This window comes from Meleagris gallopavo, chromosome 4 (assembly GCF_905368555.1).
Source record: "Meleagris gallopavo chromosome 4, MGAL_WU_HG_1.1, whole genome shotgun sequence".
NCBI classification, from domain to species: domain Eukaryota; kingdom Metazoa; phylum Chordata; class Aves; order Galliformes; family Phasianidae; genus Meleagris; species Meleagris gallopavo.
The window spans coordinates 2,258,129-2,272,726 of NC_139407.1; the positions used below are offsets into that span (position 1 = coordinate 2,258,129).

Consider the following 14,598-nt stretch of genomic DNA (forward strand, 5'->3'; position numbering starts at 1 on the left):
TTTTCAATAATTACTTATTGACAGCTTTTTTATGTTAATAACTATAACTTCAATAGAATGACATTCTCATTGAGAGAAATCTTTAGGTTTTCTTAATCAACTTTATTAGAGCCTTTTTAAAATCAGGTGCTGAAAGTATTTCCACAGTTTACATGAGAAAACTGCAGCAAGTCAAAGAAAAGCGTCAAAAGTTAATTTTGTGTTCTCATCCAGGAACTGGATTAATTTCATCCCACATTTTATTTGCCCCAAAATGTTCTTTTGAATGGGAATAAGCTAAGTAATTTGGAACAAATAGCTAAATATCATTCATTTCTAGATATTATTGCAAGCACAAATTCAGATAATAGTTCATTTAAAAGACAAAGACAAACAGCTGTTGTTTTTTCACAATCATCTCATCTTTTTTCCTGCCAAATAGTGATTTAAATGCTTCTGATTACATCTCATCAGCCCCTTGACATTACTATTCTTTATCACTCACCCATTTTTTTTTTTCAAGCTAAAGAAATTCAGTTATAAACTCGTTTTATAATATTATTCTAATTATTTGCCTTTGAAAACAAAGGTTACAATCCCATGAGCTCACCTCCTCTATATCACACAGGTTTTTGGAAGCCAGTTCATAGGCCCTTCAAATATCTTTCAGCAGAGAAGAAATATTTTTATCTCCTGTCATTTTGAAGTGTTCAGGTTAGTACAAAAATGACAGGAAAAATCAATATTAACTTGAAAGTTTTCTTTGACGACTTTAGTTGAGGAAAACATCAAAACAGCTTTTTCAAAAGGAAATTTGCAATCCTCTCTTGATCTAATCCATTTGCCACTGTGTCTAGAGGTACTGTAGCGATTTAAAAAGTTATGGGATGAAAAAGTCTTAGGATGTGATAAATTCACAATGGTCTCTAAGACTTTTGTAAGTAAAATAGCTTTGCATGATAGTAAGTACAGGGTGGATTCTTTGCTACCAAGATTGTCATAATCTTTTAAACTTGTAATCTCACTTTTAAAAGAAAACATCGAATTTCATCAACTTCCGCACTTTCAAACTGATAACTAATTCAAAGTGAAGAAAAACATTAGGTTGCTTAGCTGATGGTATTTGAGAGTCATTTTGGACTCCTGACAGCATGTCTTCATCTGGTTGTAATTTTGGAAAACACAGCAATATTTACTTGACATTATGATATGACCTTACTTGAACCTACAATAATACATCTGAGACTCATGTGACTAGCAGGTACCAAGCAGTGAGTCACGATGCTTTGATTAGCTTAATTGCACTGTCTAATCAGCCCAGTCTTGTTTTCATTACTGTGTAATAGTCACTTGTTTTATGACAGCTACATGTGACTGCATGAACGAGTTGTTCTTCTCGTGCATCTCTCTTGCTTCTCAAAAACTGCTTGTGAACCATTGCCTGTTCCCAAGAGCTCATGAGGTTTTGTTTGTTTTCGAGGGTTTTTTTTTTTGTGTGTTTGTTTGTTTGTTTTGTTGAGGGTTGGTTGTTTGTTTCTTGTGTTTTTAAGAGAATGCACATAAGTAGTGAGCTTCATTAATCAGTTTATCTTGATGGAAAGCTGTGTTCTACTGGGAATGTCTTGTTCTTTGGCTTACCCTGATGTGTTCTCTTGAATTCTCCTTACAAGAGCTTAAAGAAGGGCTGACATGTCCTTTCCACGTTATTTCTGCATCCCTAGAGAAGTCAAGTTTATCTTATACTAGATATCAAGCCAGTTTTGGTAATTCCTTTAAGAAAGGAAAACTTGGGCAGTGTTAAATTAGTCTCACATTTTAAAGAACAATAGGAAGAGTTTTCTGCATTCTCCAAGGCAAAGATTATAGATGCTGTAGAAATAAGTGCCTCGAAGCAGCAAGTCTGGACAAGTTTGAAAGGTGTACAGCATGAATTCTTGTTCTCTTTTTGAAAGTTTGAGAGCAATTGAGTTGGTGGGGGGGGGGAGATCACAAAGTACACAATAGTCAGGAACAGATCCTGATTTGCAGAATCACGAACACACACTGGATGTGTATGTGAATGTATAAAACAAAAGAGGTTTGTCTTTGAACATTGACACGTATGCTGCAGTGACCTAACATATGGGTTAAGGAAATGAGAACAAAATAATCTGTTTCTTTTTCAGATTTAGCACCAGCGTGAAACAGCTAGTGACATTATTAAATAATCATTAATCAATAATTTTGGAGTTACTTTATCAGGAAATTTAGGTGGTTCAATTTTTTCATATTGGAAGAACAGTAACAGGTAGGAATGTTGACACCTTTGATGCATGACATGACATCATAGATCCTTTTCTTGACGTGATGAACTCCGGAGTCAGAACAGTCTGCATTCACAAAACAGGAAGTGTAGATTTTTATTTTTATTTTTTTGCTATTGTTGACGTAGTTCTTTTTTCTTTTTTTCCTCACATAGAAAACTATTTTATGTTCCTTAATCCTAAAGAGAAACATTTGGATATTGTCTAGCATTTTACAGAGGATTTTGCTTTCTTATCTCCTTCCTCCTTTGTCAACTTGAACAAATAATTCCCAAGAGGTTTCCCACTCATAAATCCCCTATGCTCTGTATGGTGCAAACTTCTCTTTTTTTTTTTTTTTTTTTTTTTTTTTGCATAAACAATATGTTATTAACAAGTCAGTGGACAAAGACCTGTGCTTTCAGTGATTTCAGTTTGATTAATCTCTGGTGTATAGTGCAGAAGGCATAACAAAATACAGAGATTTTGAGGTTGCTTTTTTTTTGTTTGTTCTTCATTTCTATTTGATTCTTGCATATTGGTGTTTCTTACCAGGTACATCAGTTGCTCAGACTGTGACAGATTACTGCCTTAATTGTCTGTGATTTCTGTGTTTTTGTGCAGCATGAGGCTTCAGGCACTAAGGACCACCTGTGTTTCTGTGCTTCTGTGTTTGTCTATTTAATGCTATATCATCAGGCTGCTTAAGACTTTTTCTAATTATTATTAAGTGGAATAAATTAAAACAAAAGACACTATTAGTATGAGCACAGAGCAGCAGAGAACAACACATGAGCAGATTCAGCCTAGGATTAAAATGTAGCTTTATCATCAGTTCCTCTCTGTCCCTGTTGCACCTATAGAGACCTAAAGCAAAAGTCCATTTGAGTCATTACTTAAGTTACAGAGTGGTGCGTAGAAGTCAATCAAGTTTTTAAAATCAGAAAATCATATGGTGATTGTTAGCTGGAATATATGGCAGGACATCTCTTATAGCAAAGCTGGATTCTGTATCTATGGGAACAAACAAAATATTGATCCCAGAATTTCTTCCTCCTGCCACTCCTACATTTCGGTTTGCAAAAGTTGTAAATGTTATCAAGGCTTTAACAGGTGAAAGTTCTTAAAGAATTATGATTTGAAGTATTTAATTCACTTACAGGTGATTCCCTTAGTTTAGGAGAAAACAAGGACAAAAATAGTGTTGTATAAAAACATTCCCATTCTTAACCATATAAAGCTTCAGAGAAGAATCATGTTTTGTCTTATGACTGTAACTTTGAAAAAAAAAAAAATTTGCATGAGCAGATACAGTAGTGCCACTTACACAACAAGTATTCCTTTACATATAGTAAAGATTGTATAGAGTCTTTCAAGTGCCCTGAGAAGCAATTAAAATTAAATTAGAACTTTCATCTTTTCACCACAGCATCCACCAAATCAAATGTTACCTATAAAGATGATCTGACATATTTTGAAAGTACTTAAAAAATGAAATTAGCAGTCCTTTGCAGAATGATACCACGAAGCCTTGGGAGTGGGAAGAGCCCCAGGTAGCACTGTGAGCTGCTGGTACTTCCCTCTCTTTTTGATACATCGGAAACAGAATCAGTTGCATTCCAGTGTAATTTTAAACTCTGTCGTCTGCTAATGGAAAGAAGTTGGTATGGAAAGGAAATTTGAGCTAGCACTCTGTAACCACTACAAAAGCTCTTTGTAGATCAGTTGCACTTGTCCTGGAAAACTGTTGAGAGTGGCAGAATTTGTCCCTGAGGAGTCTGGTAAGGCATTGTGCATCTGTAAACGTGGAGAGCTGAAGCTGCTGTCAAATTGAGAGCAGAGGACTGGTAGAATCCAATTGCTACATCCTCCAGCTGCCCTGGCTGACCCTCATCAGCATTTTCCTTCATTTCTTCCATGAGTTCCCTGGATTCTTTGAGTAGATTACCTATAAGCTGTGGACTTAAATGCACAGATCCTGTTTTCTGTCAACTTCAGACCAATAAATTCTGAACCGTGCCTCCAAAGATTTTGAACAGGATTTCTGGCTGTGCCTCTGTGTCTTAGTCATTCTTTGGCAAAACTGTGTCACAGACTTGAGCTTACTGTCATTGTTCTTTGATCCCTGAGCAGTTTATGTCCAGTAATTGCTTTAAAATTAGAATAAGTTTAGAAGTATATCATTCTGACGGTATAAAAAGGATTTATCCACCTGGGTCTCAAATTGCAGCACAAATTAATATAGTCCATATCTATATAGCTTATCTGGATTATTGCTGTAGTAAATTAATTTTTAGCGCAAAGCAAAATTATCCTTTTAAATATTGGCCTTAGGTCATTTCTCTTGTTTGATTAGCATTTGCATTTCTTACTAGGATGCATGGCGGGGAATTACCTGGGCGCTTTATATCAAAGCAAATTTTAATTATCTCACTATATAAAAGTTTTTTTGCCAAGAGTGTTTAATATTCTCTTGTAATTGCACATCCCATGAACTGGCATGTATTTATGACTTGATATTCACACTCAAATGAAAATGAATATTTATAAAAACATAATCTCAATGATCCATATACTTCTAAGAGCATATCTGAAAGTAAACATATTTCTTCTGTCTCTAGTCATTCGTGACACTTTGGAAGATCCTGTTTCCAGAGGCAGTGCCGCCTGCCCCTTGGGCTACTTTCCCTGTGGCAATATCACAAAGTGCTTGCCCCAACAACTTCATTGTAATGGTGAGGATGACTGTGGGAATCATGCTGATGAAGACAACTGTGGTATGTTGTTAAGGCTTTTCTTTGTTTCCGGCAGTCACTAAAACCCATGCACTGTTTGCACCAAGTGGAGGGTTACAGAGTAGAAGCCATATGAATGTTACGTGTTTTCAGAGGATGTAGTAGATATTGGCTTTCCCTGATAAAGCCACTCAACAAGCCATTTGCTAGGAAGAAAGGACTACATTTGAATATCGTAGAAGTTTATCAAATTTTATCACTTTTACATTTCATTTTGATGTGTACTTGTGTGTGTGTGAACTAGAAAAGGCTGCAGAAAGATGGACCTGCATGCTGACGGTTTATAATGCTTGACATAACTGTTAAAGCTGGCTGGGAAGCATAATTTAAAATAAATTTTCAAAGTTGGCCAGAAATCTTTCATGTCCTAAAACAGGAGAAAAAACAGAGCCATGCTTGTACGAGTTCTGCAAGCTGCAAGGCTGCCAGATTTTGGAAACGTAGATATCTGAGGAAATGCACATAGGCCACTGCTGCTGCCTCCAGCTCCATGGAGTGAGGCTGCCACAGAATAAAAACTATATATAGTGTATATATATATATACACTAATTTTTCTGAAAGGTATAATTTGAAACAAAATGTGGTACGTGTATTTTTCGTTAACAATCTCAGCAAAATCAATGAGATATTGAAACCATGTTTGTTTTCACTCCATATTTTCAGAGCTGAAAATTGTGCCTTTCTCTGCCTATGAAATTCTACCATATTACTCCATGTGAAAATTACTTTTGGCTCTAATCCCATTTAAAAGACCTGTGCCACCTTCTAGATTTATGTCACTTCCACCATAAACATACTTTTCATTGCCAGTGATTTAAATCTTGAACAAAATTGCCTCTTGTTCTATTGTTCTTTTGTGTATAAGTTGCTTCTTAAACAGCTGATGCATGTTCAATTTCTGTAAAGTACCAGAAAATCTATTTGCAAGGACTTGCTAAAAGTGTACAGATTGATCAAGTAGGGATTCGGGGACACACAGTTTTGCAACAGGATATACAGGACAACAGAGCCTGCAGAGCAATTCAGCCGCAATATAGAATCTATTTCCAAGCACAACAATGAGCTAGAGACCATTTCTGTAAAGGATGATAAGTCAGCACTCTGAGAAATTAGTGTTTTCTTTTTGCATCTTAACCCGATATTCTCAAAATGCATACCTTGTATAATGCACTGTGGTCATATTCAGCTCTAACACTGATATAGCAGTCAAATTTTATTGTTTGACTAAAAGAAGAGTAATTACATTGCCTGAGAACTTGAAATGCTCTCTTGGGGTTTCTGTAACATTCCTACACTGAACTATGTGTGGAAATCATTGTTGGATAGGTTTTTTTCCAACCATTCATCTTGCTTAAAATCAAAGAAAGTGTCACCAATTAGTTCCCAAGACAGGGATGCTATCCAGCTATGTCTTTATGCTGCAGTTTCCCAGGACTGTTTCAGTGTGCCTGCCATTATGCCAGGAGTAATGGCTAGTTCTTTATACCCTTTTTTTTTTTTTTTTTTTAATTTACAGTTTTCAGTTGAAATCATTGCTCCTAGTTACAGAAAAGCAATTCAAAATTAGATTATTTCACTGAAGTAATTGTTTTGTGCAGCACTTTAGGAACTTTTATCCACAAGGTATTCCAATTAAGTAACTCAACTTTTAAATTCTTGCATGCTTCTGTCTTGCATAAATTTAAGTGAGACTTTTGAGGTGGTAAGTCTACAACATTCAAGCCAGCACATGTGGGGATGGGAAAAAATAGTGTGGGCCCTAGAAGGAATTCAGATATACTAGATACATGCTTCTCAAATACAGCTAGCTAGAACAACTGCTCCACAAATTATGTCTTCAGTAATGACAAAGCTCTATCTTAAGCCTACAGAAAAATATTATAGCAAAGGTTTGCGTTTATTTTAAACCAGTCTTGTGAAGAAAGAAGATGCAAAGCAAAAATAATTTATCACAAACAGTAGTCCTTTCTCTGATGGGAAGGATGATATCAATGAAGACAACTTTTATTATTTTTTTTTTTTTAAAAAAAGCACTTCTTTTGAAGAGCATAATAATGCCATTGCAAAAATTGGGTGAAATTGCTCAAAAAAAGAGATACTCTGAACATAAGACAACCCAAGATCCAGCTGTTCAACAGTAACTGCTAGATGTGCAGAGTATTAATAGAAACTGATTACCAAAATAGCACTTTGAAGAAATATCAATGAATTAAACAAGCAGAGAAGTAATTAGCTTAAAAGCATTCTTAGATATTCAGAGAGAGTAGCTTTGTAAAAAACTTTAAATGACATTACAACAAAAAGACATAGATTTTTCTTCTATGGTTGTCAATTACAGTGAGATACAGAAGCTACCTGGGTGTTCTGGTCTTGCAAATTACTTAAGTTGGAATCTTGAAATTCCACATGCAGTGTGGTTAATCAGCAGCACAGCTGAAAATCTGTCTGCCTGGTAACTTGCTAGATTATTGATTTTTCTTGATTTGTTTAATAGTTATTAGGTGATGTACAAACCCATATTTACATCTCACATGGCTTTATGGTAGGCTGGAAATAAAAGGTGAAAGAAACATCTCCTCTCCATGCGTTGGTGCAAGAGAGGCCAGAAACAGGAGTCTGAAAATACTGACATTTGTTAGTCAGAAGAAGGCTGGTGTCTGGACCCTGTTATTAATGGTCCCCATTAATATATTCTGCAAGCTTACCAGGCTACTGAGAACGTGTGTGCTGGCCCCTTGGCCTCTTGGATGTTCCTCTAGACCCAGACATCTTTACTCTGTGCCCCCGCTGTGTGCATACTACAAACGTTTTATAGATGTAGATCAGAAACCATCAGAGACTTCACTAAATATTCCAGGTATCTTCTGGCAATTCTGCCCCTTTCCTCTTATCTTGAGCAGAATTCCGTAGTTTCCCTCTTTATTCATATGATGATACTTATTATCTTTGAGAAGATTTGCAATGTTTGTTCTCTTTCACACGCTGCATGCCCTATAGCACTAAAATATGATTACAAATAGTTGAAATTAAAAGGATTCTTCACTCACTGGTAGCTGTCTTCAGTTGTTCAGTAATAGCACTTTCTGTTAAATCCAAGCATGTAATAATTGGCTTTGTGGAGCCTCCTTTACACCTGTTTTCTCTTTCCTTTCCACTGAGATCTCTATCAGAATAATAAATTAAAAACTAAGAGATGCAGCCCGAAATTAGAATAATGGACAGAGTCACATTTAGATCTGAGATGGCCGTTCTTAACCTCAGGGTGAGGATGTTCTGTTTGGCAGTTAAGCTTCAGCATTTCTTCCACTTCACAACTCTTCGGTAGAGGGGATATCCAGAACGAAGCTGCTCATCTTTGAAAATTCACTTGCTTTTTTCACCCAGTTAGGTTTTCAATCAATAAAGTAGTGTGTGTGATATCCTAGTGGGGAAGAGCTTGAGGCAGCTATAAGAGAAGGAGAGCAGCAATTTATCAAGCCCTAAGTGATGACAGGTTCTTTTCAAACTAACATTAGATAACCTTAAATGTGCATGGAAAATACAGTCTTACCTTATGAACTTGAAAACATAGTCCATCAAGTAGCGGGTGGCTCAGCACATTTTCCATAAATACAATATTTTTAAACAAAAATGATTTATGTAAAGTTTTATCATTTATCATAAACGCTTGTGGCTTTGAGGAATTTTCCTTTTTAAGGTTAAGTATGGCAGTAAATTTTTCCCTGCTCTTCTGCCCAGCACTCATTCTTTCTGAAATACCAAGTTCTTCACAAAGCGACCAAGTATGATGTGTAGCAGTATAGCCTAAATCGTGTTTCTCTTGGAACTATTTTTGTATTATGCTAACATAATAGTCACAAAGGTGGCAATTCCAGCATCCTTCTGTGCTCAAGCCTGATTTAAGTCAAGTAGGCAAAACAGCTTGAGTTGGATTGTCCCACCAAGGATATGTTTGATTTCACTCATAATGGCTTCAGCTTAATTTTCAAACTTTGGTCAGGTTGATATGGGAATTGTCTATGAAGTAAGTAGAATAAAAAGTTATTTCTCACATTGAAGACTACAGTGTTACTGCTAACACTGGTCATTTGAAGCCCAATGGCATGTTGAAAGAGCCAAGTGCATGCTCGTGCAGAGAAGCATTTTGAGATCTCTGGCTTGACAATGATACGCAGAGATAAGCAAAACAGAACTAAAACCAGCAGTGCTAGACAAAAGCAACAGCTCTTGAAATCAAAACAAAAATAACAGAATAGTATTTCTGATGTAGCTCTTCAGCAAGTCCACCTGTGTTTTATTATCTTGAAGTACGTTTGTTTATATGAACAAATCCTGATGTGTATGAAAAGTTAGATCATAACACAAATGTACTCTTTGGACAGAAAGCAGTAAAGTTGCCAGAAATCATCAATGGATATTTTTTAAATCACCAAGTCTGAGTATCTTTAGACATTTTTTTTTTCCCCTTAATCTGCTCCTCGATTGAGGATTACATTTAGAACTTCATTGTTCATTTTCGTGCAATCTAACCTAAGAGGGCTGAATGAGCAAACCTCTGTCCTAGATAAAAATCAGTTTTCTTGAATAAATATTTTAATTACTCATAGTGATAAAAATGTAGCATTATCAGTCTAATAACCTCTGTGTAATTATCAACTCTAGATAAATCAGTAGGTCAGTTATCCTTTTGCACTCTTATTAAAAGGTTCTGCAAAAATTTCCAACGCAGCTAAACTTTACATCAGTGTGGTGCTTTACATGTGATCTTCTAAGATCTTTGTTGCAATGGCCTCTAGTGTTCCTAGCATTCCTCCATACGATCAATGATTTGTTCATATATGTGTGGACTAGTTGTTTTGCTGATAAGATGGCAGCGAATGGCCTATGATGGAAAGTCTTCCAGCAAAGAGCAGAGCCACTTACCTCAGTTTTTTGCTCCAAACCCAACCATCAGCTCTTGAGTTCAGTTTGGTACAAAACTGTACATGGAGAAATACAGAAATGGAATCATATTCCAAAAGGTACTGAGCTTTTCTGTTTCCAGAGAACGCTGTGCTTTCAAATTGCCCAGGTAAAGCACATTACGGTATTTCTTGAAGTCTAAGACAAAGCCCTGCTGGTTTGTCTCTAATACATTTAGAACTCTGAGTCTGTTACAGGCTCTGAAAAATCTCTTGGATGAAAATTACCTGTGCGCTCACTTCTTTGTAAATAATCCTTCTGCTTTCAGATCTAGCACTTTTTCCTAACTTCCATTAGGGTTTCATAGCACGCGAGCATGCAATCTATATCTATTTAGTTATTGGATTTATGATGTTGTGTTCCAGTTTAGAAATGCAAACAATAAGGCCAACATAAAGCCTTCAGTCATACCTCCTGGGCTTTGATGACAATACATTTTATTTACAAATTTACAATACACCAGGTGTGCCTGGTGAGGGCTAATCTGGATTGACTCCACTAACACCAATGGAAAGGCTCCCACTGGCATCAGTGAGCAAAGATTCATAACTTCCCTAAATTAGGAAACTAATGAAAATCTCGGATGTTTCAAAGTGCGTTTGTGACTCGTGTTAGCATTTCATGCCATTTATAGAAACACTGTGCTAGCAGTGATTTATTTTGTTTATTTTTTCTCTCAATGAGATGAATTCTAGATTGTGATCTGCAACCTGTAGTGGAAACAGGAAATAGAGAATGTGTCCTCTCAATTGTCCGTGATAGACATCATAAATAAATGCCTTAATTCTTCTCTTAGACTTAATTTGTAACTGAGTGGATATGCCTTATACTCTGCTCAACATTAGTGTAAGTGTTGTTTCATGCTACTGAATAGTTTTTATGCTCAGTCTTGTAGCTGTTTACTGAAATGGATTCTTCATTTATTACTAGCAAACAACCACTAAGTCTGCAGGTTGCAAATATCAGAAGTAGAGTAAAAATATTTAGAGTAAAAATTGTACTAAACAAATAAATAAAACACTTTAGCATTCATATTCATTTCAAAGCAAAAAATCTGCGTGCTTTGTGCCTAATTACTTGCATTTCTCTAGGCTGGATTTTTGCATAGTGAATAAGCCAGTAGAAAAACTACGGTTATGTATTTGACTGTAACTCCACTTACAAGCAATAATAAAAAGGGAATAGAAAGAACACCAACACCAACACTGAGGTGTTTTATTTTTTTTTTTTTCACTAGCAGTATCTTTAATTATGCAATAATTAATGGAAAAAAAAATTGCTGAAGCTATTTTGAGAGTTTCCTCAGTGTTCAGAAATTTGGCTTCTGGACAATTTAGCTGATAGTTCTGCAAAACTGTTTTTTGGCGGTTAGGCAGTGATTGTAGTGTGTGTGCATTTGTTTTTTAATCACAGTGTCATAGCCATGTTTTTCCAGTCCAGTGAAGCAAGAACAGGCATGCAGATTTAATTTAAGATGTTTCTGACTCTCCAGAGGAGTTCGTCACTGGCTAAATGCTCTTACCATTGTATTGCTCCCAGACCTAAGAGGTCTCAGAACAAAAGGCAGCATTCAGTTCCCCAGATTTAGCGTTCATGTATAGATGTTTGTTACGGTCTCTCTAGCTGCTATGCTGGATATACAATGGAAATCACAGATGTGGATTGCTGAAAGAAATGAGGCAGTAAACTCTTTGAGGTCTTGCGCCTATTTCCATTTACAAGCAACGGCCTCACCTGTTACTGTGTGCTGTGTCATCAGGCTGGTCTTACGTCAAGAGTTATTACCCCTTCTATAAAAGGGCCTATAAAATTTGACAGGATGAAAGTGATGAAATTCTGTACAGTTGTCATTGTTTTCCCTCATGTATTTCTTTGAGGATCTACAAAATTAGAGAGAATGACTGCAGTTCACAGATTTGGTAAATCATATTTTAGATTTCCCTAGCAGAAAACTAAATTTCTATGGGATGTCTGAAAAATACATGCTTTAATACTGCAAAATTGCTTGTTAAGAAATGGGAAATTTCAGAGAATATGACATTCTTGGCTTTGCCTCAGCAGATTGCAGATGAGCTGGACAATTCTGTTTTTCAAATAATGAATGATATTTATGCTTAGTCTAACGTTTTCCTGGCATGCCATTTATGTACATATTGCTTAAAATGTGAGATTTAAACATGTGAGACAACACTCAGCTTTGAGCCTGTAAATTCTCTTTATAAAGCAAAAAAAAACAGTTGGAATTCAGCAGCGTGTGTTCATATTGTAGCAAATATTTGGTAAAAGATCAGATCTTTGAGTGTCACATTACATTTTTTATATATGCAATTGTATATGGACAAGTTTTTTCTTCTTTGTTATTCATCCAGCTGCACACACCAATGAAATTAGTAGATTTACACTGATCTAAAACTGTCAAATAGATTTGCTGAAGATCTGGAGGTTTTTAATCAGTCAACCAATCAGATCTTTAAAGATTGTTGACAGCTAAGGGAAGCTCTTTTCTAAACTTTTTTTGTCTTTTGGGTCTCCAAAGTCATGGCTTACTCATAGTGGATCTTCAGAACAATGCAAGGTTTTATGTACATATCTGTGCTATTAGCTTGTATTAATTTATTGCCACATTTATCTCAAAACTGGTAAATAGTTCTAGAAAAACGGAACAGAAAAATTGAATAATGTATATAGATAAAAAATTCTGTTCTATAAACTAGAAAACACTCTGCAAATGTTTTACAGGAATAAATGTACAATATTGGGATGAGATTTATCTTTTGGAAATTGGAGCCTGCTTATCTCCTCAAATCTGCAGTTGATTAATATGGCTATCCTTAAAATCAAGAATAAACTCATGTAAGCAGGAAATCGAGCTCATTCAGAAAAGTGTAAATCTCATTTGAATGGATGTAATACCTTTTTGTTTGTTTGTTTTGGAGATAACATTGTCACATATAAATAGGCATGTTACATTTAAATTCATTAGCAGGTACAGAAAAGGGTCAGTGTACAGCAGCACACGTTTTGGTGTGGGGCATATTGCCTTTGCTTTGACAAGTAAGTCAATTTTCTTCACCTGGATATCTAAATTGGGATGAGAAATTTACTCTCACAGTCAGATGTTCCAGGCTCTGCAAGACTCCTCTCTGTAAAATGTCAGTATGGGTTTGGTCTTGCCATAAGTTATTGAAATGTATCAGCATATCCTTGTGCTGGAAAAGGGCAGTTATGTGAATGTTTTAGAAGGAGTTGCTCCTGCATTCTTGCTCAGAGAACACAGATTTTCCTTGTTGTACTAAAAAGTATTTTTTTTAAATCCTGAAGACATTTCTTATGGTGAGAGAAAATATATTGGAATAAATACATCCATGAATTATGTCCATCAACAGCAAAGGCAAAATCAAAGAGTGACCCAATGGCTCTTTAGAATGCAGAAGTGTTTGTGCTTTTCACTGATATAATTTCTCTTCATAATAATGAACACATAGTCAAGAGAAGGAGAAAGTTTTATAGAGAATGTTCTTTCTATAAGGCCTGTACTTATTAATACAGTGTGTACATGTATTATATGTGAGTTACATTTAAAAAATGAGCAAAAGGGATATTTTTCTTGGATTTGTAATTGAAAGGATTATTCGACAAGATTAACATAGTCATTCTCATTCCCATCAGAAATGGTAATTGACAACCTCTGGGAAGGAACAGTATGTTAATCTTCCTTCAAATAAGTCCAGTTTACAATTATTTAGTTCATTTCTCCCACACAGGGGAATATTCACTCACTCCTTGTTTTCTCAGATCTCCTTCTTACTGAAGTACGGCCAACATAAACTATTTTAGAACTGGCTCAGGAAAAAGTAACTTTTCATCTGAGCTAAACTCCCTCAAATGATAGATTTTGAATTTCAAGACCAGTGCTATTGCCAGTCATTTCTTAAACAGTTTGGAGAACCTCATCTCAACAGTAGTAAACAGGTCGCAAACCTACCATATAAACCCTAAATAATTACAAAGCGTTTCAGAGTTCTGGCATTTGGTGTTCCACTGAGTGGTTGTACAAAATAGTTATTCATACAGTGCATTCATCTGGGATTTGACAAAACAATTCACATAAAATAAAGACTGTTCCACACTTAACACAAGACTTGGCCCAAACCAAATATTTTTCAATGTTAAAAAAAAAAAAAAAAAAAAAAAAAAGCCATAGGGAGGAAAAAAAATGCTCTTTCTTTTTAATGAACTTATACATTCTGGACAGCCATAATGGTTCCAGTACAAAATAATCAGTCTTTGTTTTTCTTTTTTCCCCCCTTCTCTTTTATGACCACTCAAAAATACTCAGCTGTCTCTTGGCTTACTTGGAACCACTGGTGAACTTCCACTTCATAGTGAACTGTTCCCTCATTTCTTTTAGCATAGGAGGCTCTGCTCGTGCCTTCTCTCTGCAAATAAAAACTGCAGAGGTCATCCTTTGTAAATGCTTTGTCACATGGCAAATGCAATTTAGGAATACTAAAAAGTGGAATCAAATTCTATCCATCCACCCTTTAGCATCAGAAGCAGAGAAGTATAGACAAAAATA

The 14,598-nt window shown here is 35.7% G+C and overlaps 1 protein-coding gene across 10 annotated transcripts in view; it reads left to right on the forward strand.

Annotated features, from left to right (window-relative positions):
- RXFP1 (relaxin family peptide receptor 1) overlaps window positions 1-14,598 on the forward strand; it is a 57,064-nt gene that overhangs the window by 20,966 nt on the left and 21,500 nt on the right. For 7 of the 10 annotated variants that reach the window (XM_085222009.1, XM_085222010.1, XM_085222012.1 and 4 more), the window contains one exon: window positions 4,883-5,038. The exons of the other annotated variants lie outside the window; for them this stretch is intronic. Coding sequence is in view for 3 of the 7 variants with exons in the window: in XM_010709440.4 (XP_010707742.1) it covers window positions 4,883-5,038 (156 nt within the window). In the remaining 4 variants the exon portion in view is untranslated. The remainder of the gene's footprint in view (window positions 1-4,882; window positions 5,039-14,598) is intronic. 10 annotated transcript variants of the gene reach the window in all.